The 22,899-nt window shown below is 46.8% G+C and overlaps 2 protein-coding genes across 4 annotated transcripts; one reads left to right on the top strand and one right to left on the bottom strand.

Annotated features, from left to right (window-relative positions):
* Nucleotides 1-1,575: 1,575 nt before the first annotated feature.
* Nucleotides 1,576-5,516, top strand: LOC119454636 (uncharacterized). 3 transcript variants are annotated; one of them, XM_049666930.1, is made up of 3 exons: nucleotides 1,576-1,702; nucleotides 3,064-3,164; nucleotides 4,140-5,516. In XM_049666930.1, exons 2-3 carry the CDS (start codon nucleotides 3,073-3,075, stop codon nucleotides 5,479-5,481), a joined length of 1,434 nt encoding a protein of 477 aa, XP_049522887.1. In that variant the 5' UTR covers nucleotides 1,576-1,702; nucleotides 3,064-3,072; the 3' UTR covers nucleotides 5,482-5,516. The 3 variants fall into 3 exon arrangements, with proteins under 3 accessions (XP_049522887.1, XP_049522885.1, XP_049522886.1); XM_049666928.1 differs by having other exon boundaries at nucleotides 3,054-3,164; XM_049666929.1 differs by lacking the exon at nucleotides 1,576-1,702 and having other exon boundaries at nucleotides 2,631-3,164.
* An 850-nt stretch (nucleotides 5,517-6,366) lies between these two features.
* On the bottom strand, nucleotides 6,367-13,716 carry LOC119452680 (uncharacterized). The gene is made up of 4 exons (XM_037714654.2): nucleotides 13,434-13,716; nucleotides 12,168-12,315; nucleotides 10,840-11,471; nucleotides 6,367-7,148 (listed from the first exon to the last, which is right to left on the bottom strand). The coding sequence occupies exons 1-4, from the start codon at nucleotides 13,673-13,675 to the stop codon at nucleotides 6,962-6,964; spliced, it is 1,209 nt and encodes a 402-aa protein (XP_037570582.2). The 5' UTR covers nucleotides 13,676-13,716; the 3' UTR covers nucleotides 6,367-6,961.
* Between the last annotated feature and the right edge of the window lie 9,183 nt (nucleotides 13,717-22,899).

Below are 22,899 nucleotides of genomic sequence, written 5' to 3'. Positions count from 1 at the left end.
TTGTGCACGGGTGACGAGTTGACCCTAGTAGCAGCAGAAGGCACTTGGCTGTGAACTTGCGGGGCGATCAGCTGTTGCGACAACAATGAACTGTAGACTGCCTAGGTTGAAGGGAACACAGTACGTTGGCCTGTTGGCTCTTCACTGATGTTGCGTAAGGGCCTATAATTTGTGCAGAAAGCATGTGGCCATCCATGGCTCAATCACAGTTGTATGGTTGTGGGTGCCGATATTGCTCTTAAATTTTCCAAAAATGTGGGCATGACCACCTTAGTCGTCTGCAGTCGTCTGCAGTTTCACTTTTCTGTCACCACCAAAGAACACTGCCAATGGTGCAGTTTTTTGGTAGGCTTAACATCTTTTAAAAGCACCTTAAAAGAACATTGCCAAGAATTTCTCATCAAATTGACAAAACACAAAAGAACAAACCAGCTTAGCTAGCCTCCCCATTTTGCAAACAGAATAGCAGCTCACTTTGAAGAAAATGGGCCCATATTGTCATCATGCTTACTGAGAGCATGCAAAGCGTGGAATGCCAGATTGGGAGCAGTACTGGGGCACTCCTGCCAATCTTCTCATGGTAGACATCGTCTTACAACACATGCTAGGCATGTATATATGCTACATGTTTTTAATGTGAGAAAAACTGCAAAGCTGGCCGGCAGCATGTCGCAGCACCTTCGCCATCGGCGTCTGTCAAGCAAGGACTGGTTACGTAAATATTATTGCGTCGACGCTACCGAATAGGGCGGGCACAGAGGCGCCGCTCTAGGGCGCCGGTTCGCGAACTGGCCGTTGCCAAGACGCCGACGTGCATTGGATATTTCGAGCGTCTGCACAGCACGGATTTCACGGCGTTCTGCCACCACAACTGCACCACTCGTTTCAAGCACAGTACTCGAACCACACATTCAGCGCTGAACCGTGGGCGGTCGACGCAGTCACATTTTTGTGACTTGTAGAGAGCAGCACATCCCTCGACGTCCGTTATGCAAAGGCGGACACGGCGACGCCACATCGCGGTTCGCTGAGCTGCGCTGCCGAGGCGCTACGCCACTTCGACATTTCAATCGTCACCACCTCTGCATTGTCAAGGAACACGGATCACACAACGCAGGTTCTGTATTGCCAGCGCTCACCGAGGCCAAAGTCGCACTGCCAGACAAGCACTACTCACGGCTTTCCGCCAAGTAACACACAACCTACAACCAATACACAAGCAACGCAAGCACAATCACACACGAAATGTTGAACAACGCGCGGTCAGCGCGGGCCAGAGAACGATCACGCCGTGAATCACGCCGAGAACGAACACGCAGTCGCACGACGTCGTCGCTTGGCGCCACCATCGCGCCTTCTCAAAAGTCCCTAAATGATCGTGTCCCTAGGTGCCTAGGATCGAGTCACGTGAGGGATTTTTGTACGACATTTAGACGCACGCGTCATTCCGGCATCAAGGCGTCATTCCGTGCCTCGCCGACTTTATCGCCGACGAGACACGGACGCCACATGGTGGCACGCACGCGAATAGACCGATCCCACCGACCGATCTGCGCATGCGCCGGTTTTCCGGAAGTAGCACTGCCGCCATCTTGGTTGTAGTCAAGTGGTAAACGAAAACACTGCAGTCCCCGCTGGTTCAGTGCTGCGCACAAGCTCCCCGGACAACTCTGCGACTCCACCACCAAGAAAAGTTCGTCATGTAAGTATTTTTTAAAGAAATTACATCGGCTGTTCATTTCAGCATGCGAGGCGAACGTTCAAAAGTGCCTGCTGCTCTTTCATTTCGGTTGTCATCCGCTGATTACGCGTTGGGTTCGAGCTATGTATGTAGCACATGCTGATGTACGCGGTCGTTTTGCGTTACTATTTTCGCAGACGTGCATCTCGTTGTCTGCAACGTTATGTTTGCCTAGCGACGAACATAATAGAGGATTTGTATACCTTTTGGAGACAGGTTTCAAATGCGGCGCCGAAACATTCGTTCCCTAATGATGCTTACCTACATGGGTTTCGCGCACGACTTGCAGACTTCGGTAGCAGCGATTTCTAGAAGTTGGGTAAGCTAGGCGGCGTTTTTTATTTACATTCTAGCGAATGGTACGGTTGCTGCTTCGAAAACTCCGACTGCGTGGCGTGAGGCAAGCGTCCCTTATTTTGCGCATGTGAATACGCGCCGCTCTCCATTATGAGCAGCCGCGATATAGTTTCATCAGTGATTCGTACTGATAGATTAAGCCGCATGCAAGCACCAAGAGCCAACAAGTGCCGCGCTAGCGTTTGAGTCGCAAGTGCCCACAGTTACCTCTGAGCTGCCTATTGTCTCTTTCCATAGCAGTTGCTGTAGTTGCAGATCAGTTTTTAAAACTACCTTCTAAAACACTGCATTATCTTTGCAGTGCACTCATGCAATGGCTACATTTCAAAATGGTCAATGTTTTCCCCGTGTTTACTTTAATTTCTGTGTTAATGCCGTCCTTTTTTTTTTTTTTTGCACTGCTATTATATCATATCCTTATTTGCTATTTCTTTAACCTCACATGTTTTATGGTCTTATGTACATAATTGCTACCTTACTAAACTTTTTTTTCCTTATTACAGTTTTCTCTGTGTACTTTATGTGCGCCCTCTCTCCCATTATAACGCCCATCTTTGTGACCTTTGGGGATGTTTGGATAATAAATAATAATGAAAATGAGAATGACTACACTGTCATCAGATTAGCAGTATAGCGCGACACTAGAAATAATAGATACTGATAGGGTACAAGCATAATGCAGTGAAGGCATTTAACGTTTTCGATACATGCAGCTGGTTTATTATTCTGGCCCGTGTGTGGACTATGGGGCACAGATTGACTGGTACTACCTATGGTTCTTTAATAGGACTGCACAGCGTGTAAATGCTTGTATGTTCCACCTATATTGACATGGTAACGCCGTAGTCAGAATAGGTGGTCTAAAAAGTATCGATTTAGCAGAAAGTTGAGCCTGCCATTTTTAAAAAAATTACCCTGGCATATGGTATCATCAGACTTTTTTTACTTGTGGCAGTTCCATGTAGTGCTGTGCCATGGCACCTGGACTACACGAACACAACAGTCAAGGGTGGACCCGCAAAGCAAGGGCACTGAACCCATTCTTTGCAAAAGAGCACATTGTCAGGTATGTAAACTGTAGTCTGCAGTCATTCTTCTCTAAAACTTAAGTGCCTATTAGAAACGAAAGGGAGTATGCCCATATTCCAATGTTTGAGAAAGTCTAATGTTATCTCTTGAACCACTATAGTGCCGTAAAGCTCTACCCATCTTCTAGTCTCCGTAGTGTGCAAGTGCAAATTCTTTATATAATAATGAAGGTTCCTGCCAAATGAAACATTGTCCTTGTGTATAATGATTTCAGTTCTACTGTGCGTAATGCTTTTTTGTTGTTTATACAATGCGCATCCTATCTGTATCTTGTCCTCTGAAATTAAGTAATGCTTACAAGGAGCTTTAACTTTACTTTCATCTCTGTGTTTTTGTGATTTTTGTTTTGTACATCTCAAGCGAGTGTCAGATCTTGGGGTTGGCAAAGCGTGTGGTGGTTTGTGAAGCATTTCTGTCACTGCCTTTTCACCTATTGTAGGTGCTTGTACCCGTCTGTATAGTCATATTTTCTTATCTAAAATAACGCTGACTGCGACCTACTATGATGGATTGTGGTAACTGATTCCCAATGCGTGCTTTGTGGCCCAGCAACCTGTTTTCTTCGTATCCGACTGCAATCGACAGAGTCCTTTTAAATTGACTTTTAGTTTTGAACGTGCACACTACAGCCCAGCCAATGTGATGATGGAATTTCTTTATTTTCGGAACTTGCACAATGCATAAGACTGGAGGAGTATGCAAAGTTCTGTAAGGAATGGAAAGGCGTTTATGTACAGGAATGCACTGTTATATTAGTGAAATTATGCTAACTGTTCTAGCCAAGTGCAATCCTAAAATTTTCCTTTTGAGCTTCTTCGACGGGCATGTATATTATGTATGTGCGACTCAAAAATCCAGTAACAGTTCAGTAGCCAACGGAATGTGTAGATATGCATTCTTGAGGACAAAGTCCTGAAAAGCATATCAACATGACAGTTTATCCTTCATGCAGGTACACTGAAAGCAAAGGCGCTCTAAAACATCGAGGTGCTGGCCTACGGCTCTTTACATCAGGCCACCTACAGAAGTTGATGTTCTCAACCGAAGATACAGCAGAGACCATTGTGAAGGCACAAGTGCTAGCATCTATGACAACACGGACAGCATACAGCGTTGGGGTGAAGTTGCTAAAGTGCGATGGAGAAGTTGTCAGTGGCAACTGCTCATGTGTTGCTGGGAAAGGTGGAGTGTGTAAACACGTTTGCTGTGTTCTGTACGGGCTGATGCACATTGCACAGCACGATCTCACTGAGGTACCAGATGCCGTGGCATGCACTGAAGGCGAGCGGCAGTGGTACAATCCACGGGATCCAAAGAAAGTCGCTGAACAATTTGAACAGATTGTTTTCTCTAAAGACACCACTGAAAGGATTAGCGAGGCACCAAGGCATCACAAAAAACGAGCAGCGTACTCGTCACTGAGAAGTGAAGACCAAAAACTGTCCACAGTGAGCCTCATAAACTTGCATGGCAAGCTGAAAGATTCAAAGCTGGATTGCTTCGCGGATGTGCTTGAAGCAAATGACTTCTTGCCAGCAAAACAAAGAAAAGTTGAGAGCCCAGATCCCGAAGATGTGTCTCGACTGCCTGTAAGGTGGCTGGAGCGAGCAAAGCAGGGGAATGCTTTGCTGCCATATACAGAGGAAGAAGTTGCAGCCGTAGAGGCGGCCACACGACCTCAAAGTGCTTGCCTTCTTTGGCATAGATATAGGGAGGGTGTCATCACCGCGTCGATAGCACATAGAGTACACACTTGGGTTAGGACATGCCAAACCAAAATGGGGCCACATGATGCCCGACCTCTCACTGCGGCAGTGATGGGAGCAAAAAAAGGCAGGGCAACATTTGCCATGAAGAGGGGTCTATTGTGTGAGCCCGAAGCCAGACAAGCGTTTCGAGACCAAAATGACAGCCACGTGGAACTGCAAGTAATTGAGACTGGCCTCTTCCTCTCTCGTCATCACACTTTTCTAGGCGCAAGCCCAGATGGTCTTGTAAAGTGCAAATGCTGTCCGCCGCGGCTACTTGAAATCAAAGTTCCCCTCAGAGTTCAAGATTTTGCCAGAACGCAGTTGCATGCTGGGGAACTCAAAAGGAGCAGCAGGTATTACACTCAGATGCAAGTGCAGATGGGTGTGACTGGCCTGGACACCTGTGTGCTGTTTGTATACAGCAAGGAAGAGTGCTTGCAAAGTGTCGTGCCCTTTGAGAAGAGTTTTTTTGACGAGTTTGTGAAACGTTGCGAATTTTTCACCACCATGTACTTGCTGCCCCACATTGCGAGCAACTGTTGAAATAAATCTATGAATGAATGAATGAATAAACCTTTATTTGAAGCAGTGAGTTGGCAGTCGAGGTGGGAGGGTCCCTTAGAAGATATTTTAAATAGTTGCCTGTGCACTTATTTTGTGATACCATAAATGCCGATAGGCAGCAATAGAGTTCTGGGAGGGTAATTTAAACCTCTCTACTGAAGCAGCCCAGCACATTTTTGCAGCTGTGCTGGTGAAGTATCTTTTTTACCTGTGTACTGCAAATGCCCACAAACAGCATTCCTGCCTCGGTAGTGTTGCACCATTACGCTGCACAACTCTCTTTACGCTCTTTTGGACGCACTGATGCACTTATCGAAGCAGGAAACATTCTGCAGATTTCAAATAATTTGTTACCCAGTGACCATGGCCAGATTCAAAGACGAGTGCCTCTTGTAAATGACATGTTTCAAACAGCTTACAGTCTGCATATATTTCTAAGTCACGAATGACATCAAAATAAACTACTGTACGGGAGCACTATGTGGAAAATATCCGTAGACAACTAGTCCTTGTGAAACAAATGGCTGCAAGTTTTCTGCGGTTTAATGGGGCACTGCATGAAACTATTTATTCACAGCTCCATTATCCTCCAGTAGCTGGTCGCTGTGCAGAATAGATTCCACTGAACAGAATAGTTTCTGGTCATCTGCAAACTGAAGGGTTTTCAAATCCATTTCACCAATATAAGTACCTCGAGGCCTCTCTCAGCAGAGCAGCCAGGTAGAAATGAGTATTCATTCTTCACCGTGAAAAAAAAAAGCAAACAGCTTTACAGAACACAATCATCTTGAGCAGAGATGACAACTGTTACACAGGTGTTTTATATAAGTCAGTCTTTATTATGCACTGGTACATCCAACATGTAGACCTATAGAAAGGGGAGCTATTGTGCTAGGGAAGCTTGCCACTTTATATGTAATGCCTGATGGCCTTGAGCATGCTGGAATGTTGGAGGAATGCTAACATTGTTTTATTTCATAAAAAGGGGTAGTGATGTATTGAACCACACCGGCACAGCCCATCATCGCGAACATCAAGATTTCATTTACACCTTATCACAACAATGGTTCACCCACAAAGTTAGTCAAGAGTGCACAAATGTGCCACACTTTGTTCAGTTGTCCAGACATGCTGTTTGGGAACACCTGGGAGAGTATTTTGTAGGTCTTGATCTTCCGGATGACCCTTTCCACGTGTATGCGCACACTTGCAATGAGCCTTGTCTCAGTCTCATCTGCTTCGGACAGTTGAGGCCGTCCTTCCAGGAACGGCGGAATGTTCAAATGCAGTGAATGCTGCTTGCACTCTTCTTCGATAGTGAACCCCCTATCAGCCATCACACTTCGCCCTGGTGAGAACTTTTCCAGCACACCGCAAGCCTTTGTCAGGGCCTTGTCGGACAGTCTTCCAGGAGCAAGATCGGACACAAACATGACAAAGCCATTTGGGCTGCACACAACTAATCCTTTCGCGGTATTATGTTTTTTGTAAGAGGAATAGGTTTCACTCTGCACCCGGAATGACGAAGGGGTCTCAATGAAAATTTCTGTACAGTCGAGGATGCCATCAACGGTAGTGTAGCCCTTGTCAATGAAGGCTTTTGGCCGGTACTTGTCGCACAGTTGCGGAGACATCCAAGTTGGGACCTAAAATGAGGATTAAAAACAACATTTTGCATTTTCTACATAAACATATAATCATCATCAGCCTAATTTTATGTCCACTGCAGGACGAAGGCCTTTCCCTGCAATTTTGAATTGCCCGTCCTGCAATAGCCGATTCGAACTTGCACCTCAAATTTCCTATCTTCATCACCCCACCTAGTTTTCTGCCGTCCTCGACTGCGCTTCCCTTCTCTTGGTCTCCATTCTGTAACTCTAATGGTCCACCGGTTATCCATCCTACGCATTACATTGCCTGCCCAGCTCCATTTGTGTTCTCTTTATGTGCATTAGAATATCCTCTATCCCAGTTTGTTCTCTGATGTGCACCACTGTCTTCCTGTCCTTTACATTAGGTCTAACATTTTCCGCTCCATTGCTCTTTCTGCGGTCCTTAACTTGTTCGCGAGCTTCTTTGTTAACCTCCAAGTTTCTGCCCCATATGTTAGCACCGGTAGAATGCAATGATTGCACATGTTTCTTTTCAATGACAGTGGTAAGTTCCCAGTCAGGATTTGGCAATGCCTGCCGCATGAACTCCAACCCAATTTTATTCTTCTGTAAAATTCCTTATGATCACGGTCCCCTGTGATTTAATGACCTACGTAAACGTACTCCTTTACAGACTCTAGAAGCTGACTGGCGATCCTGAATTCTTGTTCTCTTGCCAGGCTATTTAACATTATCTTTGTCTTGTGCGTATTAATATTCAACCCCACTCTTACACTTTCTCGGCTAAAGTCCTCAATCATTTGTTGTAATTCGTGCCAATTGTTGCTGAATAGGACAATGTCATCTGCGAACCGAAGATTGCTGAGATATTGGCCGTTGATCCTCGCTCCTAAGCATTCCCAGTCTAAGAGCTTGAATACTTCTAAGCATGCAGTGAATAGCATTGGAAACATTGCGTCTCCTTGCCTGACCTTGTTCTTCATAGGCGGCATGTGGCATGAGCATTCACATGCCTGTAGAGCACTGATAATGTTTCCGGGGCAGAAAAAAACAACTTTAACATCTACTGTATGGCCTATCTTCTTCAAACTGTGTGATAACTTGTGCAAGTAAGGGAGCACCGCGACTGGCTTGTCTCTGGCAGCGCAGTCTTTTGGTGCTTTGTCTCCCAGCTTGATTTTCTTTAATATCTTTTCTGCTACTGAAACGAACAAAAGCTCGGGGTACCCATCACATGTTAGGCGGGAGGCCTGTGCAAGGAGACTGCGCATTAAAGAGTGGAAGCAAGACTTATTTAGGGCATTTGTGAAGCAAAGATTCACAATGCCCCGTTTAACCAGCTTGGACTGGGCTGACAGATAAGAAAAAAAGTGGCTTGTTCCCTCTAGGCACAGGTGATCTGTGGAGATACTAAGTTGCAAATCTGTCAGGCCCCCCATGGATGTTGCAATTCAGCAAGGCCATCGAAGAGACCGAAAACAAAAGGCACTATAAAGAAAAGGCACCTGGTGTTGACGTACCTGACAAAGCCTGTTGTCCAAAAAATCCAGCCATGTTACCCAGATCCTTGAAACAGTTGTTTAGACACACCAAACCTGTTAGCAAAACATGAATTTGCAAAATATGCACATCAGTAATTTTCTGTTGCTAAAACAAGATCATAAGTGAACAGAGCAAGCTACTGTTAAATTATGGAGTTTTGTGCCAAAACCACGATATGATTATGAGGCACGCCGTAGTGGGGGACTCTGGAAATTTAGAGCAAGCTACTGTTGAAGTCGTCAAGATTTCATGGCACAACATGCTTAAAGAAAATTCAGTATCGTAGGCAGGCACTGTAATGAAAGTACTGCATACCATGTGCAGAGCTTTTAAAGACCATGCAAGTAAATAGCATGCTGCATTCCATGCACCTAATGTCTTAACAAAAGCAGCTCATTTCGAGGTACGAGAAGTGCCAGTTGAAGCAGAACACTTGTGCTAAACTTGCTAAATTTTCTCTTAACGTAAATATACGCTGAATGGCATCACTGCACAGCACATAACAGCGCTCACACACACGAAACAACGCTCACCACACGAAGAATTTCTTTTGGCCAAAACATTTTAGGCTTTGTTAAGCACATTGAGATAAGTTTCCATGAACATTTTCGAACAAATCGAAGATGGTCGAGCGTATGACCCCTTACATTAAGTGTGTACAATGTGAACCCCATCATAATGAATGAATCAGAATATGGAAATGTTTCTCAGGGTACCTAACCCTTTCAGTGCATTTGCGCTTCCAGAAAAGAACCTTGCTGTTTGGACAATGCACAGGGTGAAAATGCATTGAGACTATACTTGAATCCATTTAATTTTGTCTCCCGAGTATGGATGACGACGGCAATACTTGGACTCACTTTGACACATTTCCTTTCCTGTTTTGAGTGCAGAACACTAAAAAGAGGCAGTGTGAATGTGCACAGTGCTTGGTAATGATTTTTCTTCCATTTTTTACTTCCATGGTAACGAGTACCAATCATGCCTTCAATGGTGTGCCTATTCCTTTGCCGTGTGCATGAAAAGTGCAGCGGAGTTTATACATTCAGGGGCCATATTTCCCAACTTTCCATGGTCCGTATTCCATTTTGGTTCCATAAGGCCCTCTGGTATGGGTCGCTGTTGCCGCATCTTTCAGACATCCAGGCAAAACGACATTGCATTTGTGAGTGTTGCTCCAATGGTTATTCAGAGCATGACATCACGTTTAGCTGGACCACGCCCAAGAGAAAAGAAGAAAGGGTGGCACTGCTACTCCAAAGCGATGGCCAGGTGCCGGGGCGTTCAGTTTGTGGGCACTGGCATACTGGCGCCGACAGCGGAGAGGCAACAACAGTGACCAATGACGGCCATATGGAAGGGAACTGGAATATGGAAAGTTAGAGAATACGACCCCAGGGCTGTATTCAGAATCTCAGAGTAGAGTATAGGCACTGACTCCATGAGACATCATCACGATCTCATGGACTGCTAGGATCTACAGGGATGAAATAGTTAAGATCAACGGCGTTACATTGTGGAAACAAAGCGCTTTATACCTACGGCACTCATTGACCATGCAACCCTTACACCACTAAAATTTGCATCACATTTACTTTATAGCTGCCAGGATAATCCACGTTCAGCTACAAGTTGTTTTGGAATTTTGACGTCACTGCACAGCGCTATGCTTGTAAGCAGATTTTCATCACAAAGTGTTTTTAGGAATGTATTTTTTCATAACAGATTCGGTGTTAAAAGTGATTCACTTTATAGACATTTTCACTCGAGAACCAAAGTGTCCGTATAATGAGGTGCTACTACACGATGAGTAGGTGCATATACTTGAGCAGTGCTTTTGATGAAACAGGTATTAAGTTGCACATTTTGCTTGAAGTGTTCCGAGAATGCAACATGCATGCTGAGATGCGAATATAAACAAAAGTGATGTTATTGTAACGGGCTGTGCACTGCATACAAGATGGGTCCGCATAATTATGTGAACCATTAAGGCCTGTAGGGTTCTGCTTATTTTAGTCCACACAGTAGATTCATAGATGATGTTATGCATAGAATGTCCTTGTATATAAATTGGCGTGGAAACAGATTTACACGAGTCACTCCTATTAACTTTTTAGATGTTAGGTAGAAGTAACTATTGGTGCAAAAAAATTATTGCAAGCTTTGAATGTTGACAGCATACCTGTATGCAAGGTCAAGGCCATCAAGACCAAGCTTCAGTCTCATCAAGACCAGCACGAGCTGGGTCTTCAAAGGCAGGATGAAGTTTCTGTCTTCACTGGCCGTTTCTTTCATCTGCCAGAAGCACAGCCTTTTTGCATCTGGCTCTAGAAGGGACCAAAAAGTGTCCAAGCGCTTGCTGGATGTGAAGCCAGTGTAATACCGTAGCTTTTTCTCGTCTTTTACAAGGGCCTCATATGTGATATCCATGTTCTGTGCAGCTTCAGTCTTGCAACGTCTAACTTTTTCCTGCATTGCTGATAACTGAAGTCTTAAGCACCTGTTCTTCTGCTGAAGACGGTCACACAGCTTTTTTGTTTCGGCGTGGTCCTGCTGACTTCGTTTAAGCAGGTTGTTAAGCTCTGCCACTGTCGCATTTGCTGCTTCAGCTTGCTCCAGGAGTTCAGTTATGATGTGCTTTTGTTTAGCAACTTGCTCGACAAGCTCATCATAACTTAACTGTTGGCTGCTGTATGCATGGTCCAGGTGTAGATGCACTTCCTGCTGCAAAGGATCATCGCTGTCACTGCTAGCGATGGCAGAGACCTCTTGCTCAGATCCAGGTGGCACAGTTGAGCTCCTGACAACTTCAGGCTGGCAGGAGAAAATAAAGAAAGCCATGTGTTTCAGTCTTTATAACACTATTTATTCACAATACACTCGGGGCCCAAGGGCATTTGATTTGAGTTGGTTTTGATTACAAAAATTTGAACATAAACAGCAGTAAATGTACATATTATTCCAAATATAAAAGAGGCTCACAAATGAAAAAAAAGTTACAACAAGACACTGAAAAAAAAACGCAAATAATGCAGAGCACAAGCAAGGATGAACCAGATAGCATACAAGGTATATAAACAGCGCCTGCAAACAGGACCGGAAAAGGAACGACAAGAGGAATCGCACTCAAGAAGCAGCAGCATGTGCCTACAAAACAAGAAAAACAGTGGAAAAAAGATTGGCTGAATCAGGAAATGAACTAAAAAAGGGGGAAAAATTGACAATGCGACACTTTCTTGTGTTTAAGATAACAGCACATTAGTCAAACGAGACTTAAACTCAGAATGATCAGCTATTTCAACAGTGCAGCTGCAGATGAGAATTTGTACACTACATTTTTCATGAATACTTCACACTAGTAAGTTTACTAAGCATCATCACTTGTTTTTTCATGCACTAGCACAACCCTTACGTAGCTGCCACCTGTGTCAAGCCCTACCATAAAAAGAAATAATGAGGTATATGTAAGCATAACATGCTTTTTCTCTGTATTACTTGTGCTTATATTACCTTTGTTCTTCTCAACGGTCGCCTCTTCTCCACCTTTTGCTGTCTCAAAGGGAATATTGTGGGCACACGGTTCATGTAAGTCTTTTTCCCTCCTTCGAAGTGGGCACTGCAAACTCTATGTCCTGTGGTTGGAGTAAACTTCGAGAACCTAGGTAGAGAGAGTTCCAGGATTAATGCTATGACACAATGAACATGGCCAGGACAGCAATAGTGTACCTTCCACATTTTTTGTATGTACAGGCTGGATACTTCCATTGTGAGACAACGGTACAACTTTCTCTTGATTAGCGTCCATAAGATTCCATCAGTACGGTGCAAGTGATAAAGTTTTTTTTTTTTTTTTTTTTTTTTTTTGGGGGGGGGGGTTATTAGACAGCGCCACAGACGCAAAAAAATCTTCAGCTGTTGCAGCCAGTTAGCTGCATAGGTGCCGCGAAATCGGCCGCGGGCATGCGCCAGATAACTACTTCCCGGAAAGTAGGGGCGAGGTTCCGGAGACACCACTTGCCTCGAGGATGATCCGTGAACGCTCATCCGACCTTTGGCCCAACGAGTTATGGCTAAGTCGTTGCCAAGAGTCCCGTGAAGCATGTTACGTCGATTAAAAAAGTTGCCTCTCGATGTACAGGGTCGTCCACTCTTAGTTTGATCACGCAAGCGCGTGGCTATGCTCTTCGAAGTGCCAATGCATCTGACACGGCCGCGCACCGAAGTGGCGTCGGCGTATAGGCACTTGTATCTGGTGCTTCTCGTAGTGCGCCACTGCGCTTCGATGTGCGGCTACGACTGACGCACTGGCACTCCGAAGAGCACGGCCATGCGCTCGCGTGTTCAAACTAAAAGTGGACGACCGTGCGCAGTAGTACTATTACAAAATCCTGGTCAGAGAGCTCACCGTCAACTTATGCATGCATGCTTGCTACTTGCGTTGTAAAGGAAACCACGTAAGCGACGTACGGGGTGCTGTACCCAAACAGCATGAACACCTAAAGGACCTCATATAGGCATACAGCACTATAACTTGTAATAAAAGTATGCAGCGATAATAAAAAAAAAGGGCGGGACGCGGGGCGATACAACAAAATGCCCGGCCTAAACACCCACTGTACGAACGGCGGCTCACCTATTCCGGAAGGGCATACGTAATGCGCAAATATTCTTTGGCGTACTCAGCTACATGGTTTTATATTCCGAGACAAGAGGCCAACCGTAATGCACCTATTTACTAGAGAAACTGTGTTTTACATGGCAAAACAGCTGTCTTACCTGCCGTTCCGTCCGGCCCTGTTAATCCGTTGGATCCACGTCTCTCGTAGCTTTCGCTCTTTAGGAAACACGTAGAATCCGAAGCCTTTGTCCCTTGTGCTGTTGTTGTAGCACCCAGGAACGCAGCAGGTGAATCCTCCCATGGCACGATAGCTCCACACTAACCAAAAATTGCCAAAAATCGTCCGACGTACAGGCACTGCGGGCGGCTGGAGCGGCCGGATGACTACAAGTACCAGCATGCACCGCGGCAGCGGTGGCGTCGTGAAACTGGCCGGTGGGATCGGTCTTGCAAAAGTTGCCAGCAGCGCGGCCGCGGCCACGCCCTGATTGGTCGGCGCCACGTTGGCGCTCATTGAGCCCCTTCCGGCGGCGGCGCCGGCGCCGAGATCTCTGGTGTGCCTTGAGCACGACGTTTCGGCTTGGCGCCTCCCTCAGAGTCGACGCTGAGCGACGCCGGGTGAATGTGGTCGGGCCTTGATTCCTACGGAAAGACAGAAAACCCTAGAAAAACACGTTCGGAGCGGCAGGGTGACCACCGCTTTGAAGGCGCATGGCGGGTAGGAGGAAATAAAAGCGCATGAAAGCAAGTTTCGCGCCATTTTCCTGACGTCGGAATGACCTGACGGGATTGCGCGCCGCAGCCATTCAGCGTGGCGGATGCGCTGGCTCCGCGAAAGAGGGTGAGAAAAAAAAACTTGGCTGTGGCTTCACTCAGTTATGTCTGGGTGTGCGTAGCGAGAGGTACGCTTAATGTTATCGTTTAGCTTGGTGTTTCGTTCCGTCGTTGATCCGCGGCCCTGGCACGAAATACCTAACTAGACGACGAACCTCCTCATCTGAATGCACTCGCCTGGCCGCTTCGTACTTACGACGCTTCTCGAAGCGTGCGGCTCGTTCTTCCTCCGTCTCCTCGGCTCGCTGCCTCCTCTTGGATTATTTCCGACGACGAAGACTAGCTTCTTTCAGTCTCTCCGACTCACTTAATTTACATATCTGCCGACCAATCCCACCGAGCCACCTCTTCTGTATATACGATGCAATGCCGACTTCTCCGGCGATGCAACGCCGGTGGTTGCTAAGCAACGCCTCAGCTCGCGGTTTCACCAGTTCCTCCTCTGACGTCATGCCAGATGGCGCGGCGAGCGGCGCTGCCAGCTGCGGTGGTATCTAGGCAACGGCTCAGCTCGCGGTGCGGCCACCGACCACAGCGAAATAGCGAGAATACGGCCAATGTAGCTCTCGATACAAAAACTGTCAGCCCTTCCACTGGGGTGGAGATGGAAGACCAGCGAAGCTGTATTATGGCGGAAATTGTGTATTTCCATTTATCACTATTAAGATGTGATGGTGTAATTGACTATTTGAACTTATATTAAAGAATGAGAAATATATATGATCCGGTGGTTTTCATTTATTCAGTAACCACAGGGACCATGGCCTTATGGTCGCCTACGGTACACCGCCATAGGGTGTACGGCGAAGGTTGGCACGTTCTTCATAAACACGTCACCAACGCCGGGCGCGTTTGGTGCGAGCGCGGGCAAAACGCCGCCGCCGTCGACAACAGTTGTGCGCGTTGTTTGTGTGAACGCACACAACCGCTGTCAAAACGCTGGCTACGTGACGGAACGGCTAAACGCCGTTGTCGACACTGTTAGTACAGTGGCTACTACTGTTAGGGGAGAGGCAGGCGAGAGCCCAGAGAGAGTCGGCGGCAGAGCTGCGCGCATGCGCCGCAGTGGGAGAGCGGGCACGCACACGCACAGTCTCGATGCCTCCTCGCCCACCGCTCCCCTTCCACTGGGAAGTCACGTTTGCTCTCCGCCGTGCGTTCGCTCCCCGTTAATTAAAGCGCGCATCCCTCGCAGTGTTGCCAGGTTTGGCTATATATGGCCAAATTGGGCTACAGGAAAAAAATTTTGGCGTCGACTTGGACAAGTTGGCTATGTGGCTATGTTTGGGCTACTGAAAATCTGCGACGTGGCTTTCTTTGGGCTATAAGTGGCGCCCTAATCCACGCTCCAGTACGCTCCAGAGGTGACTCTGATCGGGTAAAAGCAAATCTCGAAGGCTATGTTTTAGCTGGCTGAGCCGGCCGCGTGGCTGTGCGTGTGTGCGTGCGCGAAATAACCCCCTCCCTCACTCCCCTTCCCTTCCCTGTTTGCGCCGTTGTCTGAGCCGGTGGCTTTGATCTTTGATGCACTTAAACTTAATTACACCCCGCCTGACCGTTATGCACCCGATCCCCGGGCATGGGGATTAACCTGGTAGTAGTGGGTTTTTTCACAGTACATTGTACTAACATGGCTATGATCAGGAAGGGAGAGCCATAACATAGAGTCGGGGCTGTCGGGCGATCATGGCGCCGACATGAAAGAAGGGAAGCACGGGTGGATGACACGCTCCAGTGTGATGACCATGTCTTCTGGGTGAAGTATCGCGTCGGGCACAGCTTTCGACCCACTCCACGTTTCTCGCGCAAAGCTTTACTACCATTTTACTTCTCCTGCTAGATGCATTTTTGTTCGTGCTTACATTCGAGATTCATTTCGATAGGTTGGACGTAAGATCGGATCCTCCTCAGAGAGGAGAATCCAAACAAGGGGAAGTGGACCAAGTATGCGAGAACGTATAAAAAATAATGGGAGAAAAACCTAGAGCCAAAGGTGGGTTCTGGTGCTTTTACTTCTGGATGGTTTGCCCGTAATGTCACGGATGCAGATACTCATTCTGCTAATGTCGAAACATGTTTGCCACGATGACATCAGTGCCCCACATCACATGAACTTCACCCACCGGGTTAGCTTAGCAGCTGAGGTGTCGCGCTGCTTGCTCGACGAAGCGGGTTTGATTCCCGGCCACGGCGGCCGCATTTCGATCAAGGCGAAATGCAGGAACACTCGTGTACTTAGATTTAGGTGTACGTTAAAGAACCCGAGATCGCCAAAATTAATCCAGAGTCCCCCACGGCGCCATACCACCCAATAATATCGTATTTTCTGGCCCGTAAAACCCCAGCAATTATTAGAGAATTTTAGAATAGGGGCCTCAAACGTTTTGGGGCCCCAAAGAAATAGCGTCGAAGCCACTGCGCATGCGCAAGACGCAAGCTGTGTTTGGGTTTTGCGTCGAGCACGCTATTTCATTGATTTAGCGGGAGCCCCAAAAGCTGCACGTCTTACGTCAACAAACATGACGGCGCCCATCGAAGCGACGGCTCTAACCTATAGCACCAAACTGGGTTCGATTCGTGGTAACGCGTCAAGTTCGTAAGCTAGGATAAGTGATTGCGGTTATCGCTTTCTCTGAACTAACACGTGTAATGAAGATTGATTCATTAGACGCCGCTGATTCAGAATTCAATTGTTGATTTCATGGCTCGTAGGCATAACACGTATTGACTTGGCTGGGTGAAGGTACGTAAAGTCGGTTACTCAAAACTAAGCTCAACAAGGTGCTTGCTGCTAATAGAATAAAGTTCTAAATTGTAATTAAACGCGAAAACATGGAAATCTAAATTACCATTGTTGTCATAAAATGGTATATTTCATTTTAATATTTATGACAGCTTTTCTTTGACGTCATAGTGACGCTGCAAGCAGTGTTGCCAGGTCCGACGAGGCGGCGTAACCAAAAGCTAGAGAAGTTGTAGCCCAAATGTAGCCAAACAGAAAAAATGTGCAAAATATTTCGTAGCCAAATATAGCCATTTTTATTTGCAATTTTATTTGTGTATACATTTTCACATTCGACTACGCCAATCCTTTTTTGCACAGCCCGTTGTAACAAAACGTCCGTGCCGCCGTTACGGTCGGCCCTTTACATCAACAACAGCGACATCATGCTTGCGCAGAAGACTTTTTGGTTGGCCCCGGAAGCTCTTAAGTTCCAGCGAATCGCTGCAGAGAGCGAATCAGTGCTTTTATTTTATGACAGATAGTACTAAGTTATTATTTTTAGTTATTTACAGTAATATTAACTACTAATTCAGCTTTCTAGCTGTCGTGAACACAAAATAATGTTCAGCGTCATCGATCTCTCACGTTATCTCTGCCTACGGCGTAGAAGTTCAGCTGTCCAGCGATCTGCGATGGCAACGTGTTCACGGCTTCTTTTTTGATGAGCTAAAACAAGTCTTTCGCGCTATGATATGTCGCGTTATTTGTCTCATCGTCCTATCTTGTTTCCTGCTTTCTTGTTTTTGTTTTTCAATTAGCTTGGCCCGGATTAGCTGGGACACACACTACCTATATAGTGTCAATTTACATCAACCTGGCCGCCATCTTAGGTCTCTAGCACGCCAAGAACATGCGTTAAGAAAAGGGACAGGCAACAGATGCCACTCACTGTCTGAATCAGTGTAAGTGGAGTTTTAGAAGACTACTGCGCAAACCGACACACTATAGTGTAAGAAGCGCGCAGTCGTTTTCGGCGACGAGCACGTCCCGAACTAACTCGTTCGAAATGGTAAAAGCCGCGACGGCTTTTAATTGATAACAGTGGTAATGCTGTGAAAACCGGTTACTGTCAAAAAGCAAACCATGTTGATGGCTAATAACGTTTAAGAATAGGGGCCATTAAAGTTTGGAGCCCCAAAGAGCTTTCCAGGGGTTAGCGTTGGGGCATGCAGGAATGAAGAGTTTTGGAATAGGCGTTTTGCGTTTGCGGATAGAGTGTTGCATTTGCAGCGTCACTACGGCGTCAAAGAAAAGCTGTTATAAATATTAAAATAAAATATACCATTTTATGATAAGAAAAGTAATAATACTTTCGTGTTCTCGCCTTTAATTACAATTTAGAAATTAGTCTATTAGCAGCATGAAACTTACTCCGCTTAGTTTTGAGTAACCAACTTTACGCACTTTCACCTAGCCAAGTAAATCCGTGATAGGCCTACGAGCCATGAAATCGACAATTGAATTTGGAATCATCGGCGTATAATGAATCAATCTTCATTACACATGTTAGCTGAGAGAAAGCGATAACCGCAATCACTTCTTCTAGCTTACGAACTTCACGCGTTACCGCGAATCGAGCACAGTTTTGTGCTAGGTTGGAGCCGTCGCTTCGATGGGCGCCGCCATGTTTGTTGACGAAAGCTTTTGGGGTAGCTTTTGGGGCTCCCGCTAAATCGATGAAAATAGCGTGCCCGACGCAAAACCCAAACAAAGTTTCCGTCGTGCGCATGCGCAGTGGCTTCGACGCTATTTCTTTGGGGCTCCAATACGTTTGAGGCCCCTGTTCCAAAACTCTAATAATTGCTGGGATTTTACGTGCCAAAACCACGATATGATTGGGAGGCATGACGCAGTGGGGGACTCCGGATTAATTTTGGCCCCCTCGGGTTCTTTAACGTACGCCTAAATCTAAGTACACGGGTGTTCCTGCATTTCGCCTTGATCGAAATGCGGCCGCCGTCGCCGGGAATCAAACCCGCGTCATCTAGCTAGCAGCACGACACCTCACAAGCTAAGCTAACACGGTGGGTGAAATTCACGTGACGTGGTGCACTGATGTCATCGTGGCAAACATGTTTCGATATTGGCAGAATGAGTATCTGCATCCATGACGTTACGGGCAAACCATCTATAAGTAAAAGCACCAGAGCCCACCTTTGGCTGGGGGTCTTGCTCCCATTCTTTTTTATACGTTCTCGCATACTTGGCCCACTTCCCTATCTTTGGATTCTCCTCTCTGAGGAGGATCCGATCTTACGTCCAACCTATCGAAATGAATCTCGAATCGAAGCACAAAGAAAAATTCATCTAGCAGGAAAAGGAAAATGGCAGTAAAGCTTAGCGCCAGAAACGTGGAGTAGGTCGAAAGCTGTGCCCGGCGCGATACTTCATCCGGAAGACATGGCCATGAACACACTGGGGCGTGTCATGCACCCGTGTTTCCATTCTTTCATGTCGGTGCCACGATCGCCCGACGGCCCCTACCCTATATGTTATTGCTCTCCTTTCCTGAGCATAGCCATGTTGGTACAGTGTACTGTGAAAAACCCACTACTCCCAGGTTCATCCCGATGTCCGGGGATCGCGGGTGCCTAACGGTCAAGCAGGGTGTAAGTTTAAGTGCATCAAAGATCGAAGCCACCGGCTCAGACAACAGCGCAGAGAGGGAAGGAAAGGTGAGGGGGGGGGGGGGGGGGTTCATTTCGCGCACGCACACACGCCGGCTCAGCCAGCTCAAACACAGCCTTCGAGATTTGCTTCTACCCGATCAGAGCCACCTCTGGAGCGTGGATTAGGGCGCCACTTATAGCCCAAACACAGCCAAGTCGCAGATTTGCAGTAGCCAAAATATAGTCACATAGCCAACTCGTCCAAGTCGACGCCAAAAAAACTTTACCGTAGCCCCATTTGGCTAAATATAGCCAAACCTGGCAACATTGGAGCTCTGCTCCCAGCGGAGACATGGCGATGCGGCTGCAGCGCGTGGCAATCGTCTTCACTACAACTGCCCCCGTGGAAAAAGGAGCCATCCTGGCGACTCACGGCAAAGACAGGATGAGCGGCTCATAATAGGGCTTAACGGGGGACGTGGCTTTGAAAATCAACTTCCTTATTTCTTCGTGGATTTCGATGAAAATTGGCACAACTGTTAGAATGTCTGCCTGATACTTCCATATAAGTTTCAGAGTGATACTTTGAGAATATTTTATTGAGCAGATTTTTTCTCTCTGGAACCTCTGGAGGGCCTGGGTAGCTTAAACAAACACGATGGAAGGCTCGTTGAGTTCGCAGCTGAAGGTTGTGACAGTCGTGCTTTCTTTTTCGCAACACATGTTTTTTTTTTTTTTTTTTTTTTTTTTGAACGTCGTTTTTTATGCTACCTTCGCATCAAAGCACACTTTCGGGGTGAACGAATAACCACATCATAAATTCACAAAAAGTCACTATAAGAAAACGAGACTGTCACGACCTGCACTGAAGCCCAAGAAACGTGACAAAAAAAGAAAAGAAACGGAGTCAGAATAGGCTAAACGGTAACAAAGAAATCAGCTCCAGAAACACCCGAAGAGCAAAAAAAAAAAAATCAGTTTTGAGAAAACGGCTCTCAAGCTTCGCCTTCTGTTCATTTCTCTAAAAGGCAGCAAATTTGTAGTCTTTGGTGTGTCTTGTGATGTGGGGGTTCTTGGACATGTGGCCTCTGGTCAGGTGCACCTTCGCCTCCCCCCATCCGGTTTTTTTTTTTTTTTTTTTTTTTTTTTTTATGGCATTATTTACTGCTGCTCTATGTGCGGTGCCAGGGGTTCAGAAAAAGTGAGGTGCAGAACTCTGTGGGCATGAAACCATTCCAGTGTTGTACCTGCAGACTGCCCGACAGCAGTCTCCAGTGCAATCAGTGAGGCATTGTTTTCTTTTGGTAGAATCGACCATGTTACTGAATGAAGGCCCTCGGCAGCTTTCCGTATCATCTTCCATTGAGAATGGCTGCGCAGTTTAGGATCAGAGAGCCACTTATAGGCAGCAGTGCAGCTGCTAGGTGATTTCCATCTTGTACTTTTGTATGATGCCTCCCTTCTGCAGCCAGGTGTCTGTGCCAGCCCAAGGGGCCTAGTGAACGCAATGATGAGGTTCTCTTTTATGAAGGGGTGGATGATAGATATTGTTACGAGATATCGTGACAATATGATAATAGAATCGGCACGGGATGTACTTTGTCGCGGGTCCGAGGTGCCGATGCGCGAAATGCCTAGCCGCGGGTCAGAGGAGTCGACGCTCGATGAGCTTAGTCGTGTAGCTTAGTCGATGAGCTTAGTCCGAGGTGCCGATGCGCGAAAAGCCTAGCCGCGAGCTCGTTAAGTCGATGCTCGATGTGCCTAGTTGCGCAGTCCGAGGTGCCGATGCGGGAAGAGCCTAGCCGCGGGCTCGAGGAGTCGACGCTTGGTGTGCTCAGTCGCGCAGCCGGAAGCGCCGATGCACGAAATGTTTAAGCGAGGGTCCGAGATGTCCGCGCGCGATGTACTTGATCGCCGAGCCGGAGACGTCTAGCCGCGGGTCCGAGGATCGCGTGCGCGATGTGCTTGGTCGCGAATTCCGTAACACGGCTGACAGGCTTAGCCGTGTGTCCAAGGATTTCGTGCACGAAGCTCACGAAGTCCGCATCACCGATGCTCGGAATGCTTATCGGCGGGTCTGAGACGTCCGCAAACGGAAGGATCAGCCACGCTACTGCGATGCCCGCGTAGCACCCGTTTTGACACTCGTCGAGATTACGGAGACGGTCCAAAGCTCGCGAGGTGCAAAGACCGCAACGAGCCGAGCAGACATCACGGAGAGAGCGCCGGGCCGATGGCGAACCGCGCTGGAGTCACGTGGCAGGAGCGGCCAATCGGAGACTCCGGACGACCTTCAATCATGTGCTTTTTGTGCGCTTGTTTTTGTATGGAGGAGATAGCTGAAGCGGAAAACTTGAACGCATAGAAATTCGCTTTCCGACGAGACCAAGATGGCGGCGCTCGGTTGCGCCGTTCCGGAGATATTGTGGCTTGAAAAACGCTGTTCTTTCGTGATTTCCGCGAAATTTTTCCACACCTTGGCTGATACAACAATTTTAGAGCACTTATACACCGTTTTCAGTGATGATATTTCGGAATCAGATAGAAAAAGAGTTGTAGAAACTGAAAATGTGATTTTCAAAAAATCCATTTTTGGCTATTTTTCGCGTTGCGAAAGCCGCATCCACCTTTCCTTTAACTGCACGAGAATGGTTTCACAACCCCGACAGCGTCGATCCTTGGGCAGTGTGATAGGCTCAACGACATAGTTCATAGGCAATGTCTGCGCAACCGTACGGTAGTTCGGTTGCGCAGTGGGAAGCGCTACCCGGACGAACGACAGAGGAAGAGACGATACGAGCGCTGACTGACAACTGATTTATTATTTTCGAGCAAGTCAATGTATATATGCACAAAATGTGATCATGTGACGCGTACAAGTGGTGAAAGGTTCTCAGCATATCTTGTCATGAATATCATGAATATCATGCAGAGGTCTGGCTAACACATGCACCTGAGTTAACATGCATGTAGTAGGCATCTACAATCTCGCGGTTGATTTGGTTTCTATTTTTATACAGTATTTCAGCTTCTTCAAACACGGGTTGCATGGGCAATTTTTACAATGCGTGGCCAGATTTGAACTGGTTGAATTTCTGATTGCGGCTTGGTGCTCCCTAAGGCGAATGTTGATCGAGGTTACTTTGTACTCCTAACGGAAGGGCAGTTTTCTGAGAAAGCCTGAACTGCTTTGAAAAAAGAGCACGGTGCCTGGGGTTCAAACCAAGTGAGGTGCAGAACTCTGTGGGCATGAAAGCATGAATATAGTTCCAGTGTTGTACCTGCAGACTGCCTGACAGCAGTCTCCAGTGCAATCAGTGAGGCATTGTTTTCTTTTGGCAGAATCGACCATGTTACTGAATGAAGGCCCTCGGCAGCTTTCCGTATCATCTTCCA

The sequence above is a fragment of the Dermacentor silvarum genome, chromosome 5, assembly GCF_013339745.2.
Source record: "Dermacentor silvarum isolate Dsil-2018 chromosome 5, BIME_Dsil_1.4, whole genome shotgun sequence".
Lineage (NCBI taxonomy): Eukaryota > Metazoa > Arthropoda > Arachnida > Ixodida > Ixodidae > Dermacentor > Dermacentor silvarum.
The sequence above is the reverse complement of the archived record's forward strand: the minus strand, read 5'-3'. Positions and strand labels throughout refer to the sequence as shown.

Bases quoted from the DNA above. Each gene is read 5' to 3' on its own strand.
- LOC119454636 (XM_049666930.1), top strand. From the start codon at position 3,073: ATGGCACCTGGACTACACGAACACAACAGTCAAGGGTGGACCCGCAAA. The intron at 3,165-4,139 runs GTATGTAAACTG...TCCTTCATGCAG, and splicing joins GCAAAAGAGCACATTGTCAG to GTACACTGAAAGCAAAGGCG.
- LOC119452680 (XM_037714654.2), bottom strand. From the start codon at position 13,675: ATGCTGGTACTTGTAGTCATCCGGCCGCTCCAGCCGCCCGCAGTGCCT. The intron at 12,316-13,433 runs GTAAGACAGCTG...CTCTCTACCTAG, and splicing joins AGGGCCGGACGGAACGGCAG to GTTCTCGAAGTTTACTCCAA. The intron at 11,472-12,167 runs GTAATATAAGCA...TTCTCCTGCCAG, and splicing joins GACCGTTGAGAAGAACAAAG to CCTGAAGTTGTCAGGAGCTC.